Below are 18,201 nucleotides of genomic sequence, written 5' to 3' on the forward strand. Positions count from 1 at the left end.
AAACAACAAGCCAACTGCAAAATGAAAGCTAATGCCTCAACACACTGAACTATGGACAAAATCTTCTAAGTATTAGGAATAGAGTGGAAACGAAACCACCTTAAATCTTCTGGATAGATTTCTAGTCTGCCCACAACCCATGCCATATGGGACCACAATTATGTCAAGGGACCTCACGAAGCAAATTCAAAGACCCGTATCATTGTCTGAAGCAAAAATCTGGGCTCAGATTTTCCAAGCAGTTTAACCAGAGAATCGCAAATCCTTTTAAATATGGTGACGAAGCTCCATAACACACCAGTGACATAGTCCTACCCATTTTGCAGATGGAAAGAACAGACAGAGAAGGATTTAAAGGGACTTGCCCAAAGTCTCAGTCACTGAAAAGCCCAGAAGAGAATCCAAGAATCTCAACTTCAAGCCCCCAGCTAACAAACAGCTAGTTACTGTTTCCGAAGCAGTGACTCCCAGAAGAGTAGAAAATGTGGTCTAGGAGACTGAGCAGAGAAATGGGACCCAAGGAGCACCAAGTTCTAACCTAGTCTCTGATATGGACTCACTGTTGGATACAAAGCAAGTATTTTAGACTCTCGCTCCATCTTGAGAAGGACAATACCTACTGCCTCACAGAAAGTTGAAAGTACCGATCAGTGTTCACACTACTTTGAAAGGGAAGTGCTTATACAATTAAAGCAACCAAAAAGAGACATACACACACACCCAGCAAAGGCATGAAAAGGAACTGAGCACTTTGTCCAGACAATACTAGATTTTTGCTAGAGTAGCTGCCTGCATTAAGAAGGAAAATAAAAAATAGGGTGGATTAAGGAGTGGGGAGTCCTCAAGAAGAAGTGGGGGGAGAAGGACGAGCAGAAGAAAAGAAGCCAAGCAGAGTTTCTGGCAAGTATGTCCAAAGAAGAGAGCCCCAGATCATTGGGGGTTGGTTTGAACCCTACTTCTAAAGATTTAAAACAAAGATATTTGCTCATATTTCTCAAGGCTGCTGAGTTATAGGGAGGAGAGAGTCTTAGCAGCCGGGAACTATTTTTAATGCTGCTAATGATTAGCTATTAGAGTACAAGGTGGGTGATGTATCATCTTTTATTGGACTGTTGGTGAAAAGACAAACTTTCGAGCTACACAGAGCTCTTCTTCAGATACTACCTCACCCACCTTGTCCCTCTAATATCCTGAGACCAACACAGCTACAACAACACTGCAAACAATAATTAACTTTAGTAACCATTTGAGCACTCCATAAAGACAGCATGGCACTTTGTGGTCTGGTCTTCTCTATCTTAACTGAATTCCTCTGGGCCTTATTTGGCTTTCTTCCTCCACTTCCGGCACTGCAAATATGTAGCAATGCTGCTGGGAAGTCCCAGAGATTATATTGCAGTCACAACACAAGCTCTCAAGAAGAGGAGTGGATTCTTGTAAGCAACAGCCAGGCAAATCCTAAATAATGAGGGAAGGCTTTTTGTCAGGGGGGTGAGGTGTTAAGAGAAAAACTAATAACGTAGATCCTATGTAAGCAACTCTAGATGAAAACTAGAAGGTGATAAGCATCCTGAAAAATAAAGGATATTACAGTCTTGTTACAAACTATTTTCTCATCCTAATGCCGAATTAGAGTAAAAATAATCAAGACAGACATGTCCCACAATAGGACTAGAGAGCAAAATTAGCACCAAGAGCAGTAATGGTACTTAGAATTTTGCATGAAAAGTGCTATATATGCTTAACTTTAAGGAAACCTCCCAGTACCCCTATGAAGAGAGGCAAGTATGATTATCCCTTTTTTACAGATGGAGAAATGACGACACTGGTCAAGGGAGCAGGATGGTCCAGTGGTTACAGACCTAGCATGGGAGTCGGAAAACCTGGATTCAATTCCGTTTTCCACCACAAAACACCTGTTATCTTGGATGAGTCATTGAGCCTTTCTGCCCTTCAGGTCCCCCATCTTTAGAATCAAGATAAGGTCTCTACAGGGGAGTAGTGAGTCTTCAGGTTTGTAGAATGCCAAGAACAGAGGATGCTATACTAGTGCAAAGTATTACTACCATGCAATTCACTTATGGTGCAAAGTTCTCCAGAAAGTTCACGTCAGCTGCTAACATGTGCCTGCCATACTGCAGGATTCTTCAAGTGCCAGAATAAGCCAATCGCACTGAACACCATGTGTATAATTAGCACTTTGAAGCTACCACACTGCCCGTTTAACCATGTCCATTGTATAACCTGCAAGCAAAGTTTGCCCCGGGTTCTTTCAACATGGGACTCGAATGGGCAAGACTACAAACATGCCCTTGCTACAATTCATTATTATTGCTCCGTGCATCCCTGAGGAGAGACCCAGGAGCAGCAGTGACTTATAGCAAGCCCATTAACATTGTACACAGTGCAATAATAAATCTGGCTGCGATAATAATTGCAGGCTCTCAATTCACTGCACCATCCAAGCATTAAATTCACCAAAAAGCTTTTTTCAGAAGCAAAAGAAAAAGGACTACTGCCAACATCTCTATCCAGTAGTTCACAGGAAAAGAGGGATTAATCCTTAATATGCTTAAAGAGAAAGTAATTTATAAACACCATCTGGGTAGCAAGACCATAAATGGCACATGCAGAGTTTCATGGACATCCTGGAGTCTTCCACAGAGATAGATGACTCATGGCTGTCAGACCTGAATTAAGAGCAACTTTAACATTTTATGAGATGGCTTCATTTCAGAGACCACCATATGACACTGTAAAGGGAAATTTAGGATTGATGTAGCAATTTCCAAAATGCAGTGAAGGTGAAAGGACGAAGGGATAAAATATCTCATAATAAAGATTTTCTGTTTTTATAACTTTTCCCCCCTTTCATAAGTTTTTGGCTTCCCGGTAAATATGTGTATTCAGGAAAGTCAGAGCATTTATCTGCCCCATTTCTCCAAGGGCCAGCCACAATGAATCAGCTACAATATGAGGGGTTTTTTTCAGCACTCCACCAGGCCACAAATCATCTCAGTCCAAGCCAGAAGGTGAAACAAGAGGTAAATTTACAGTGCTAGCTCAGTGTTTACATAGATGAATCTACAATATATTCAGAAGGGCACTGGATGGGAATGCTTTGCCCTCTGGATTACATTACATTATATCCTTCCCGTGCTGATGTTGGCACACCATGGGTGGAAACTAGTCTCTTCCATTCCTGGGCAGCTACATATTAATCCACATGCCACCTTCAAAATCGTTTCATCAACCAGCACCAACAACAAAAAGGGAAGAGAAATCAAGAATAGCTTTGGGACCCTTTGCTAGTGAAAAAAGTCTGACTATTGGCAGGGTAAACTCACAGTCACTGGGAAAGGATGCTAACTGCAACACTCGTTTTTGTCCAGCAGCCAGTTTGAAAGACACATTTATTGTGGGTTCAAACTAGAGTCACATAGCTGTCACGTGCAACACCGTTTTAAGTGCCTCAAAATGGCAGCTATTAAAGTATACCACTGACCACGGTCTCTGCATACAGGCTCTTGTTCACCTCCATGTGGAAACTTTAGCTAGCCCAGAACGTGGCTGCCTGCTGACCGTTTGCCATTAACTATGTGGAGCATATTTGCCTGTTCTGTGTGGAAGCCAATGGATGCTAGTTTGATTCAGGGTGCAATTTAAGGTGCTGCCTTTGATGCACGGACCCTTATATCTCCTGGGCCCTAATAATCCAAGGCTGCCTCCTCTCTCTCTACAGTCCATCATGACAGAGATCAGCTGAGATAATTCTGTTAAGAGACCTCAGAGGGCAGAGAATTTGGGGAAAAGGAGAGGCTCAACTCTGACAGAACGGAGACTAGAAACTGTTTTCGTCTTTTTCTGATCAAGACCAAGATGCCTCAAGTGTTTATTTCACTCTCATGTTGGTGAGTGAGCGATTTCCTACCTCTGCTAGTGAGGCTCCTTTGTGCTTTTCATTTGTTTAATACTCCCATGAAACCCAGCTAGCTGAATCATCATCATGAGGAGTTTATTCAGCTAATAAATACATTTGCAAATATTTACTCATTATCTGAGTAACTGTAGTTATTCTCCCCACCTCCAAACCCCACCAGTGTTCAAGAAGTTTTTCGAACAGCCCTGTGTAGCCAAAACCAGCCCCTTTATAAAGTAAAGCTGACATCTCAGGATTCCTTGATTTCTTGTCTCCATCTGCTGGTGGTATAATATATATTCCAGAATCAGTTAAGGACGTTCTTCAATATAAACCTGTCTTATGGTAATCATTTCACCATATTTAAGCCAGGGCCTTTAAAACAGGCCATCATCTTTACTCTTTTCCTCTTTGTTCCTGAATCACTCCAGTGGTAGATAAGGTTTTGGAGCCAGAAGTATCTCACTGTAGTTTGGAATGCAGCATAAAGTGGTTGTACTTAACATTTCTTCATTTGAGGAAAAGAAATGGAGAATACTATTGAAACTGGTAATTTAAGTATAGGGAAGCACTCTCAGATCAATAGTTTGGGGTTTTTTTTAAAAAGGAAGAAAACAGCACCAGCTGCTATTAAAAGGTATGTACAACATTGCATGGAGGGGAGGTGGTGCCCCCTTATTCTCCTTCTGGTCAGTAACACCAGTAACATGGTGGTAACACTAGATCCAGATGGAAGGTTGCACCCAAACAAAATAATAATAAATCCCTAAGTGATTATTCTAGGAAAATATACAGATTATACTGTTGTCACCCCAACACTATTTAAAATTAACCTGGAAAATGGCTCAAAGAGTCCCTTCTCTGCAATAGTTTTATTTTAGCATTCCCAAAATGTGCATGTCAAAGAAACAATTAATTCAAGGGCAAGAGAGAGTGTTTTATATAAATAATTGACCAGTTATCCCTCACCACCCTGCCCTGATCAGCACACTGAGGGAGTTTTGTTTTCTGCTTATTTCTTTCCCCTTAGTTTAAAAGGGTTTAATATAAAAAACTTAATGGGCTAGCTTTTAAATTGATTCTTTTCCCCATTTGTAGCCATATTAATATTCATACACCCATTTCTTAATACCACCCGAAGGAACACTGAAAAAACAACAAGCTATTTTTGGAAAATTTTACTAATGTTTTCTAGGCACAGGCTCAGGTACAAGTTTTTTTTATTACTGAACATAATCACTTAAGTGAAAACCTTATGCTCACATTTATGGATTTTTCTGAAATTTCTAGCGAGTTGAATTCTGTGAAAAATTACCCTGGGTGCTATTTTTACAAGACCACTGTTGCTCAAAACGCACAGTCAACTGCTTGACTACATTTGTGGTTCGTTATGAAAAATGTTTGAGACCATATAACCAAATTTAGCTGATTTATGTTAAAGTCAATAGCAGTACAGTATAGAAAGGAGAGAGTTAATACAAATACCAATCCTTTTGGGAAGCAGTTTCTCACAGCACTGTTCAGGTGACCTTCCACAATAGTTGTGCTTTGAAATACACCCTCCAGACCTTATATTTATAGCACAGTCGCTTACAAATTCGAAAGCACTTTATAGGTCACCTAAGATCCACCCTACCAATTTGTACCAGTTCCTTAATTTGTTGTTCTATACATTTCCTTATGTCTTCTTTAGATAGCACATTTTAAACGAGTTGCCTATGAAGGCACCTGTACTAGGACATAGAACAAATATATCTTGCTTTTGACAGGCTTTATATTTGCTAATGCCAAAAGCTACATTTAGCTTTGCAGAGTATTGTGGGATATACATCTCTTGACATAAGTGAGCAAAGTGGACAGAATTGTGGGAAAGACATTATATAATTCAGTTAACTGCCCACATGCTGGATGTAATACAATATTAGCACGGTATGCCTTATGCCTAACAAATATGTATTGACTACGAGCATGTCTACACTACAGCCCCAAGCCAACCTACGTTAAGTCGACTTACAGCCACCACAGTGATTACTGCAGTGGCCCATGTCCACACTACCCTCCTTCTGTCTGTGCGTGTCCTTCCCAGGGGCGCTTCCACCAACTGAAGAGGAGCAGTGTGGTGAGCTGAGAGCCTTCCACACAGCGGGAGCCCAGCTGCCCCCACCCTGGCTTTCAGCTTCAGCCGCCCAGGCTTCTTGCCTCCCTGAGCAGGGAGCCTCTGGACAGCAGCCTGGCTGCTAGCTGCCCAGCTCTCTCGTCAATTTCGCCATGAAATTGACAAGACAGTCAACAGCCTATGTGAGTAACACAGTGTCTACACAGACACTGTCTCAACCTAACTACAGGGACACAAGTCTTACGCCTATCCTGGAGATGGAATTATGTCGGTGTAGTAGGGCACTTACATTGGCAGGACAAGGCTGTAGTGTGCACACTAACAAAATTTGGTCAACTTAAGCTGCTTTAAGTCTAACTGTATAGTGTAACACCACAGAATTGTAAAAATAATGCAGTCTTCTATCTAAACCCCTAGAAACTGCCATCAAGTCTGGTTTTAAAAAAATATTTTAAAATTAACTGGCAATTTAAGTAAAGAGTTTTCTTGTGGAACAACTCCATTCAATGTTCTCCATGCAAAGTGTAGTTATTCTAGAAGAGAAAAGCTGGGATTTTCAAAAAATAAAGAGCCAAAAGGTTCATCTACATGAACACTTAGCTGATGGCAAGCTGGGGAATGATTCTACCCTACACCGGCCAGCCACAGACTAGTAGGGACAGCACTTTAATGTACTTTAATCTAGTCCTCTTTGAAATGGGAGTAGATCAAAGTGCACGAACAAACTATTAATGTGTGACAGCAGGGTCCACACAGACAGACGGTCCATGGCAAGCTAGTGCAGGGTAGATTCACGCCCCAGCATCTGGCAAATTAAATGTTTGTGTAGACAAGCTCTAAGAGAGTTAGGGCTTGTCTACATTTAAAACACTACAGCTGCAGCAGCGCTTCAGTGTAGACACTACCTGCTCCGATGGCCAACAGACACTAGCTAGGTCAATGGAAGAATTCTTCTGTTGAGCTAGTGCTATCTACAAAGGACTTAAAATCGGCTTTACGCTGCTCAGGGGATGTGGATTTTCCCCTGACCAACACAGTTAAACTCACCTAATTTTCTAGTGTAGACCAGATGACCAAATCCTGCCAAATGTCAATAAAAGAGTGGGGCTCCCATAGGCTCCTCTGAAAATCACAGTCAAATCTTATAAAAGCATAAATGAAAGTCACTATTTTGACTATTACACCAGGTGCAGTTGCTAACCAGCCACCTAATGCCAAATTAGTTTGTACTTCACTTGTAAGGAAGTGAGTGACATCTAGTAGTTAGAGCGGGGCACTGGTAATCAGGACTCCTATCTTCTGACATGCTAGAATACCTCTGCCTCTCTGTACCCATCAGAAAAAACAAGGATAACAGCTTACCTACCGCACAAGGATGCCACAAGGCTTAACTTTTTTGGAAAATAATTTGAAATCCTCTCATGAGAAGAATTAGAGAAATGCAAAATTATTATCCTCTGGGATTTTCGAAAGAGCCTATGAGAATTCCCACTGAAAGACGACGGGGAGTTAGTGCCAAAATCCCAGCTAAGCAGCATCTTCCTTAGCCTGGCACAACACCAGCTCAAAACAGGGGGAATACTCAAATACAGAACCAGCATTGAGGAAGAGCTTCCTCAGCCCTTAGGTTAAAAGAAATGAGACACCTTTCAAGCACTCCTCTTTGGCCGACACATGAATGGAACTGGCAAACTGGAGAAGGTGCAGTATCTGGCACAGGAGTGGAGAGCAAGAATAAAATTTTGAGGGGCAGGGGACCCCTAATCTGTCAGGAAACAGTGGTAAAACTATAGTTCTATCACGGTGACACACCTGCTTTATGTTTGAAACATTTGAATTACCTCAAATTCTTCCCAGAAGCCTTGCTTGACTTTATCTGTGGTCTCCGCCAGCTTGCTTAGTTCTCGCACCCGGCTTTCAATCTCTGCAGCATTAATACGGGTTGTATTCAGGGGCTAATCAAGAAAGTTATTTTATATTAAACACAATATTAAACAATAAGCAACAGCAATAAGAACAGGAAGAAGCTAGTTTACACAGATCTCCTGTATTAAATATGTTGTAGGTAGGTACCACTCAGAGTTTTAGGACCCAGACGTCACTCCATATTTTGAAGCCCATTCATTTAAAATACATCAGATTCATGTGTAACAGTTTCATGGTTCTAGTTTCAGTGCCTTAAGCTGTTTCTCCCCTTCATCTTTGGACCAGATTTTAAAATCCTTGTAGACCCAGAATTCCTAGAGAAGTCACTGGGAGTTCTAGATATGCCAGATATGGAGAATTAGCTCCTCTATGGGTAGCTAAAATACTATACCAACTTAAATCCCATCTTAAATCCAATCATTAGGCCTCCCTGAAAGATTAAGATGTAGTTTTAAGAGAGGATGTTTAAATTCCAACATCTGACAGAATGTTTAAAAAAAAAAAAAAAAAAAAAGTTGAGCTGCCTCTCCACCCCACCCCACCCCCCTCATAACCCCCATATCCTGAAGTTAATTTAACATTTATGGTCAAAGTTCTACCATTTACTAAGCTCACCTGCTTGAGCTGTAGTACTGTGCCCAGAGTTTCTACCATGGGGTTTTTCTTATAATGTTCCACCAGATCTGTCAGGGAATCAAACTTCTCCCCTCCACCAACATCATATTTCAGCTCCTTCCAAGAAAGATATTCAGAATGAGCTCATTCATAGCAATGTACACAATAATCAAAATAAAGTCTGCATTAGGATCCTCTTTAAAACCTTCAACCAACCACAAGATCCCTTAAATGTGTATTAAAACCTATTTAACCACCCCATCTTTCCATACTGAAATGATAAAAGATGACTCTGTAGGACCATATCCCACTGAAAAGTTGCAATACATTTCTGCTTAGAAAATTTTAATTTTACCTGCCTTTTTTAGGGTAACAGTGCACCTCCCTATCTGATACGCAGCTGACGGAGAATACTTGAGGGATACAATCAGAAGTGAACTTGTGAATAAATCAAAACAAAAACACAACAGAATTTACCATTGGGTCCTGGAACACCGGTATTGCTACTGTGACCCTCGTTTTATAAGTGAATCAACAATATAGAGTTACTATCTCATCTACCAGTAGCATCTCTGAGGTTAGCAACAGATCAGTTGAGGGCATGGAGGAGTACTCTAACAATAAACTTTACTTCACAAACTTTCATAAACCCAAATAATTAAACGTGTTAAAATGGCTAAATGTACATAAAGATAAAGGCAGGAAGTTACCTTGAAATTTGGATAGCCTTTATTGACTGCACAGCCAAAAAACACAAAAACAGAAATCTCTAGCTGGCACTCTCATTCAGTTGCCCCATTTCTATCCCAAATTCCTAATTTCTCTATACTGGGAGTGTGGGGAGGTTATTGGTGGCGTTTTTTGTTTTGTTTTGTTTTTTAAATAAAGGCAAAACAAAGGTATGACAAGAAGTGGATTAAAGTACTTTCAACAGATTTCAGCCTTTAACAGCAATACTTGTGCACATATTAGAACGTTTTGAGAGTAAAAATAGCCATCAAGAATTAGTCCTGGCACCAGATCATTTAAACACATGCTTTAGTAAAAGGCAAACTACCCTACCTGAAGTTTAAACTGTAGGACAAGGATTCTTTAGATTAAATATTTACTGTATTTTGATTGTTATTATGGAAAGAAAGTGAAAAAGAAAATAATCAGCCTCTATAATACAGATCAAAACAAAAAAAACAACAACACACACACACCTGAATGAAGTCCCAGATATATTACAAGACTGCAACAAGCTTAAGAGATACATGAATGTGAAAGGCTACATCAGCAGAGACTTTGAGACAGACTTTTGATGCAATTAAAGGTAAACCTTTTAAAAGCTCTTCAGCAATATAGGTATGTTACGGCATGATTCAGTCAGAAAAACAAAATGCTAATGGAATTCTTGAAATTAGCAAAGCAGTCAATTTGAGCAAACAAACAATATGCTGCACATACAGCACCATCTGACCAAAAGCAGTGGACTGATTTGTATTGAGAAGTCTATAAATCCCCTCCTGACAGAATAAGCATGCAAACCAGGAAAAATGCTTTTAAAAATCAAGAAGTTTGTGCTTTGTCATACCTGGCATCGAATCATGACATGTGTCACTTTCGATTTCCCATCATTACTCTCGCCTTTATCATCTCCTGTCCGGACTGAAAGAACAAAGTCTCCTGGGTGGCTTTGACTCTCTCGCACAAGGAAGCTTCCATGTTTTCCTTTTTCTGTTAATAACTTTTCAGCTTCTTTTCCAGAAAGGTGCCCATGAAACCACCTTAAATTTACAATAAATAAAAATAAATATAGTCACCCTTCTCATCACTGTATCCTGACTGAGTCCATCTGCTTTAAACAGCTGTAACAAGCTAAAATGTTCATACTAAACTGAAGGTCTGAATGGCCAGAAGTGTTGCTAAAGGTATGCAAAATATCTGGCAAAGTACAGACCTAGAAAAAATATGAACTGAGTGTGTGCATGCATGTGCATGTACAGAAATACTTCAGAAGTAATAAAACATGCACAAAATAATTCTCAAAACACAACTTTCATACACTGAAAACTGATCAAGATATTTGAATTCTTATGCATTTAATCCTTGGAAGAATGCCAGCATTGCTTAATAAAAATCAATACATATCATGAGAAAGAAATCCCAAGAGAAAAGTCTTCAAGAACTGAAGTGGTTCTAATAAAATTTCAGTTACTACAGTTAAACACCTCAATTTCTCTCATGTATTTTTTGCCACTGCTCATCTATGTGCATGCATGATTTCAGTGCTCTTACGTTTACAGAAAGTTTTCCTTACATACTATGGAATACAATTTCATCAGGTTTTATGAGGGAACGGTTCTACTATTTTTCCTTGTTTTTTCACTTCTGAGAATAAACGGCCTTCTACACACTGTAATGCTGAATAATTGGTCAAGACTAACCAATTCCAGTTTCCAAAGAGAACTAACTACATTTATTTCTGAAGAGTTCCTATGCTGTACTTCCTTAGTAAGTATTCAAAGTCTGAGATCCTACTGATCATTGCTGTCTTGTTAAAAATCTCAAGTCTGAGCAATCTGTATATTTGCATTTGACTTTTGCTTTTTTAAACCCACATACAATACAGTGTTACTAGAATAAAATTATGCTCTGAAATACATAGTGAAGTCACTGCAGTAACACAAATAATTTTCTAACGCTTTCTAAAGCTTTTGCAAACAAAGAAATTTTCCAAAAAGGATCGGAAAATGAGTTGAGTATTTTACTTTCTTTTTGTTTCAGTTACTGCAATATGCATGGGAGACAATTAAAAAGTTATAGGGCCTGTTCTCTTCAGTCCAGATTCTCCCACCCTTGTTCAAGTTAAGTAGTAGCTTATTTTGCCAGTAGTGCCACAGAAATCAGTTGGACAACTTGCAAGGTAAGATACTGCCACGTTTACTTATATTGAATAAAAGTAGATCCTTAACATTAACAGGAATTACATTCCTATGTGGAAAGGTGAAAGGGCGCCTTCATGTTTTTCACTGCTACTTATCTCTCTAACCTTTCAGATGTAGGATCAGCACAGTTCAGTGGATATTTTAACTCTATTACATCTCCATTCTTTTCTTTGAGCTGCCCATGGTGTTCCATGTAATACTGGACTAACTCAGCCAATGTGGCAAATTTCTCTCCTCCATAAAGGTCGTAGTAATCTCCAGTGTTCTGGATCTTGATGTGGGTGACAGCTCCATTTCGCCTAATGTTTATTACACACATACACAAAAAAGAAAAAAAAGAAAAAAGCAACTTACACAAGTTAGCCAATTTCAAACCAATCACTTTAAAGTATTCCAGTCTACTAGCTTGGAAATTTTAGTAGGTCAGCCTTATCTCTCCGTCAGTCACCTTCCAGCAGAATAATTGCAGCATAGCTAAATTACTGAGCACTGTGAGTGAAGCAACTATACATCTAATAGCGGGGCAATGAAACAACATCAAGGGTTAAAAGAGGCCATGGTTGTTTAACAATTAGTACAGGAATAAGGCTTTTTTTATTATTTAATGGCGCCACTGAACCAAAATAGTCTTCATGGTTCCACAGGGACCATCTACATTGCAAAAGACCACCCATGGCAGCAAGTCCCAGAGCTAGGGTCAAGTGACTCAGGCTTGTGGGACTCACACTAGGGGGCTAAAAACAATAGTATAGATGTTCGGAGACCCTCCCCCTCCCTGAGTTTCAGAGCCCGAAAGTCTACACTGCTGTTTTTAGCCCTGTGTTGTGAGCCCCGCATGCCAAAATTATGTCATTCCCTCCTCTGGATTCTCCCCATGAGCCCTTTCTTATATGGGTTTTTTAGGGGGTGAGCTCCATGGGGCAAAGATTATCTTTATTTGCATGCTGTGGTGTACGGTGCTAAACACATTTTTGGCACGAAGTTATATTGCAAATAACAAGGCCACTTAACTGCAAATACTTGTCTAAGGTACCCAGCAAGTTTTTAAGTGCTATCAATGTAGCTAACAGTGGGATGATGAAGTGAAGAAGTGAAGCCAGAATGCAGAATAAAGGAGCACAGATCTCATGCGCATGATCTCTCTAACGCGGTCATCTCTGATACTTTTTTGGACAGGAACCTAATGGATTTTTTTAAAAGGGTAGGGAAGCGGAGAGATTACGAACTGGCTGCCATTTCACCTCTAACTTCCTGGCTCACTGCAGAGCCAGGATCCATAGCCTTACAAGCTGTGCACAACTTGGAAAACCAAAGACATTTGGGTTCCTATGCAGAAGAATGTGTTAAAAAAATCAACCTAACAGATTCAGAAGTTAGAAATGGAGAAGAACTTGTAGATTACAAAAGTCTCATCTCCCTGCCCAAGCAGGGTTACAATCTACAGAACAATGGCAATTAGAGACTTCTGTATGTTTGGGCTGAGAGGGTATTAAGAGGAGAGCCTCCCAAAGATTTAACTCACCGAACAGAAAGCGTAAAATCTCCCGGGTTACTTTTACTTGGCCGGGCCAGAAAGCTGCCATCAACGCCTCTTGTCAGCAATAAATTTTCTGCCTCCACTCCAGTGATATTTGGGTGAAACCATCTACACAGGATAAAGAAGAAAAATAATTTAAAACCAGAGTATTTCTTTAGATGATGCAACATTGCCACACACTGGATGCAATATTGGATTTAAAAGAATTTTATTGTTATGCTTTGAAAAAAACTCATCTCAAAAAAACATCAATTTACTTCTAACATACTTTTCATATCACCAGTTAAAAGTATGTTTTATTCTAGATATCACTGAGATCCTCTAGTAAGAAATGTTACATAAGTGAAAGTACTATAGCCACACCACTGAAAACTGTTTAGTTCAGAGGAGACATAATAAAAGGTACATAAAACAAACGGTACATAAAGAAGGTAAGTCGGGCATTTGTATTTATCCTCTCATAACACAACAGCAAAGGCACATTCAATTAAACTGAAAGACAATAAATAAGAGCAAATACTTAACAAAAAGACACGCACTCCCCACTACCACCACCCACATTCAAATTGTGGAATTCAATGCTGCTGGATTTCATTGAGGCCTAAAGTTTAATAGGACTGAAGAAAAAATTAGACACACATAAGAATACTGAAAACATGCAAAGTAACATTAAGACAGTTTTATTAAAAAGTAAAATGAAACAAAACCTCATGCTTCAGGGCATAAATCGATCACCGACTGATGGGGGGGTCAGGAAGAAAACTTCTCTTGTGGACAAGTTACTCCACAATTGTCCAAAATGCACCTTCCTCTGAAGCATCTGGTACTGGTCACTGTCAGAGGCTGGCTACCTGACTAAATGGAGCAATGCTCTGATCCGGTATGTCAATTCCTGTGGTCCTAAAATATCACACTCTTAAAATACAAAACTCAGAGGAACTTCATATTGGTTTTCACCACCCACAGGCAGCCTCCTGAATGACTAAATCAGTGCACCATACTGAAGGGGAGCCATATATGGCCTATATCTATAACTAAAGAGTTCAGCCTCAACACCTATGGCATTACATTTCAGCAGACTTATTCTTAGTGATTTAATTAACAAGTCCACGTTTTCCATATCGTTGCACAATTTTACTCCTCTGCTGCAGTACAGAAGTAATGCAACAATAAGATAGCCCAGCAGCTCTACCACCCACGCATTTAAGTAACTGGAAATGATCTCCAGGGACATACTTTGTGAACCAAGAAGAGATTGGGATTATTACACTATCCATTCAATCAATGAACAGAAAATTTGAGGTTTGCATCAGCTCTTGCTAGCCATTATCTCCCTTGTCCAGAGTAACATTAAGCCTCTCCATCACAGCCTCCCTATATAGGCCCAAGGATGCTCTCTCACAAGGAGCTGACCTAGGGAAATACAGGTTGGAAGTTGAATCAATGCAGACATGTATATTAAGACACATGAAAGTTGCACACATACTAATGATATCATCCCCTTTCCGCAAAATTCAGAAACAGAGCTAATACTAAAAAACCTTTTTGAATGAGTTCACCTTCACACAGAGACTGAACATGGAAAAATATCTACCAAAATAAAAGTGTTCCAGAAATTTACAATAGAAACTGGTTTGCAACCTTAACTATAGCTGTAAATATCTACTATTTCAATTATCTTTTAGACCAAAATATGAATCTGATTCCCATGGTACAAATGGGGCAATTGAGAAACAATACCCAAGTTGATGTATGAGGGGAGTTCCCAGTTTAACCAGACATGTTTTAAAAGCTGGGAAACTAAAAGCAAGACTGTCTCCACTGCCACCGAGATGGCCAAGACAGAACACAGAACAAAATATTGTCACAGAAATGCAAAATGCTAGTGAAATAGTGTGTGACAATTTGACTGCAGTGGCTTTGCCAGACTACTTTCTTAGTCTTCAATTCTTGAAATTAAAGTCTTCTTAGACAATTGAAGGACTTAATTATTTTTGTAACTGCTATAAATCAGGCACCTGTGGACATACGCACTTTCATTATAGATTTGAACAGCATATTGAGAGAAAGAAACAGAATCCACTGCTCTTGAAAAACCCAGTGAGTTTTTCCCTGGGTAAAGCAAAACATCAGAGCAATATGGACACTTGGCTGCTTTGCAACAATCTAGTCTGTTACAGTTATAAAAATACTACACCTAAAATGTACATAACATTTCTGATTATTCCAGACATAAGTCAGCATTTCATGGTAAGCTGCCAGAACAGAAAACTGTGCAAGTGCATGTTTAAATATAGGGCAGACACTTTGCTCTTTTGATTGGTTCAGCAATTCCTGAAAGGCAGCTTAAGTTGAGAAAGACTTTTTATCATTATTCCAATAATATAATATTCCATACTACCTAACCAGCAAAATGTTCATAAGGAATACGCTGGACATTTTTAGAGCTTCCAAAATAGCCAGTCTAGCTAATATATCCATGAAAGTTAGAAGTAAAAGGTGCACAAATGCAATTTGAGAAGGAAATAATCCACATGTGAACTTTAAATCTACCTGTGTATATCCTATCTAACAAGGAGAACCCAGTTCAGAATATTGCACCTTTAACTGAGTTACTAAGAAAAACTACTTTGGATATAGCTCAAACCAGGAAAATGTAAGTAAAAATCCAACTACTTTGAGTTATCACAGCATAAGAGTTAAAAAACAATTGACACATAATTTTACATTTATCCAATGCCCACCACCATCCTGAAGGACCCCAAAGCTCTTCAAACTATAAAATACAACATCACTGAAATGCAGTTGCTTCTGGGCAGTAACCAATCAGCACAAAAGTGAGAGACATTTTGGCTAAGAAAATTGGGGAAAACTCCTATTCTTCCTAAAAAATCATGGGATCTTCAAAGCCCACGCAGGACCTTAGTTTTACTCATCTCCTTTGAAACATATATATGGTACATGCATGGTATTCAACATAATTACCCTGAAAAATTGGAGAGAGAAATTTGGCAGTCCAACTAACAGGGTTTACTATCATTACCAACTAAGCCCAGCAACATAACCTGACTGTCTGCTAACCACTTTCACCCAATTAAGTAACTGATAACTTTAACCTCTCTGGCCCCCAGTCGATCACCACACTTGCTTAGAAAAGAGGAATCTGTGGTTAGCACATAGTATGTGTTATGTGGACTATGGCTTATGAAAGACATACTTATTCCAAACTGGTGACCAGCAATTAAATGACAATAGGATGACAGACAAGATGCCCCTGCAAAAAAAAGTATCCAAGGGCCAAAGGGATTGAATTATGAAGAAAGATTAAATGGACCAAGGGCCAGACTTTTAAAGATGTTTTGGTGCCAAAGGATGCAGACAGGCACCTACTACAATTTTCAAAGGCAGCTTATATTTAGGCACCTTTGAACACCTGGCCCTAAATGTGTACAACTAGGTTAAGCAGCTAGATGGAGAGCACAGAAACACTCTACAAGTACCTGGCAGGTGTAAACCGCAAGGAGAAGAATTTTCTGTGGTATACAAAGAGACACAGGGATAAAACTAGGATGAAATTAAGAATAGGAAACCTTTGCTTGAATGTCAAGACAATTTTCCTGATGGGGACATATATTAATCTTTGGAATAGTCTGCCAAGAGAAGCTGTGCAAGTCCCATTGCGTGGGATTTTAATAACCAGACTGGACTGGACGCTAGGAAATGTGCTCCAAGGAATAATCTGACTGCAGAGAATGGGGAATACAGTGGTTGATCTATTAGTTTTCCCACAATCCCACCCCACTATATAATTTCTATGAGAAGCAATAACTTCAAAACATTGCCATGCAGGAGTTTTTAATGTATGTGGGATTTAAGTGAAGATTTTATTGAACTTTAGTTATAATTATATGAAAAGAGCAGCACAGATACAGAAATGTGAACATCCTGGAACCAATCCTAGAAGCACGCCACATGCAGAACTTCCATTAACTTCACTGAGAGTTTCCACACATACTACTTGCAACACCTGATCCTAAAAGTACACAAATATATATGCCTCTACATTACTAGTTAGAGACATAATGTACAATTATGCAAAAAAAAAAAAAATACATCTCAGTGCATAGACAGGACCATGATATAACTTATATTTGAAAGTTGGTTATGGAATCACATAATAGATTATAAAAGGAGGATCTTCACTAAAGCTGGGATGTGGGACCAAAAAAGGTACAGCCGGGAAAGCAACCAAGTTTACTGCACGTTATAACTTCTGTTCTAATGGTAATTGGTTCTCCTGCTCTCTCATCCTTGTATTTTTGGCTTTGAGTAGGAAGATGCATTTGTCAGCCACCCCAAATAGAAAGAAATGGGGGTGTTAGGGATCTATGTTAATTAGTTCCGGACCGGTGATAACTTCATTTGGCATACTGCCACCACATTTGCGCTTTTTAACCATGATGGTCACATCCTTTCCAACACTGGGGAAGCGGAGAGGATTGCATAGACACAGACAGGAGTAATATAAACCCTATAGAGGATTTTCACTTCTTTTTCCTTTCATGGAAATAGAATACATTTTAGATTTTTTTTCTACTTTCCTTTTCTAGCTCTGTTCTAAGTAGACACAGGAGTTACTCCTAGTGTAAAACTGACCAAGAGCCTGTAATACTATCAAAACCCAATACATACGAGCACATTCTATTTATGCCCACAGTAAGAATAGATGGTTTAATGTTCCTCAAAGCAATCGTGACTTTATAGTTTCAGCCATACAGCATTCTAGATCACTTGGTATTCTGCAATAAGGCAAAAATGTTAGAGGAAAGATAACCAATGAGATAGTCAAATATCATTTACGACAAATGGGGTAATCAGATAAGCAGAAGACCTTTTCTAAGAGTATCATACATACAGCAGGGAATATGTTCCAAATAAAGAAATATTTTGGAGAACCAAGGTATGACCGTACAAAAGCCCTCCTTCCAGAACTCAGAAGATTTAGGACATTCTTGAATCATACACTACATTACCCGTGTATTTTTTTTTCTGATTAGAGTTTGAATAGTCAGCACAATTGGGGTGGCAGGGGAGGAGCATAGTATTGATATACCATCTTGAAAAGAGAAACAAAATCAGTATGTTTCTCCATTTCATG

General features: G+C 39.3%; 1 protein-coding gene across 1 annotated transcript in view; it reads right to left on the reverse strand.

Moving 5' to 3' along the window:
• Nucleotides 1–18,201, reverse strand: part of PTPN11 (protein tyrosine phosphatase non-receptor type 11) — a 37,851-nt gene that overhangs the window by 17,942 nt on the left and 1,708 nt on the right. The window contains exons 2-6 of the mRNA XM_067539496.1: nt 13,029–13,151; nt 11,611–11,805; nt 10,153–10,345; nt 8,577–8,693; nt 7,877–7,990 (exon numbers count right to left, since the gene is read on the reverse strand). Coding sequence (XP_067395597.1) covers nt 7,877–7,990; nt 8,577–8,693; nt 10,153–10,345; nt 11,611–11,805; nt 13,029–13,151 — 742 coding nt within the window. The remainder of the gene's footprint in view (nt 1–7,876; nt 7,991–8,576; nt 8,694–10,152; nt 10,346–11,610; nt 11,806–13,028; nt 13,152–18,201) is intronic.

This window comes from Emydura macquarii, unplaced genomic scaffold (genome assembly GCF_026122565.2).
Source record: "Emydura macquarii macquarii isolate MOO-44397 ecotype Brisbane River unplaced genomic scaffold, CSIRO-AGI_Emac_v2 contig_554, whole genome shotgun sequence".
Classification (NCBI taxonomy): Eukaryota; Metazoa; Chordata; order Testudines; family Chelidae; genus Emydura; species Emydura macquarii.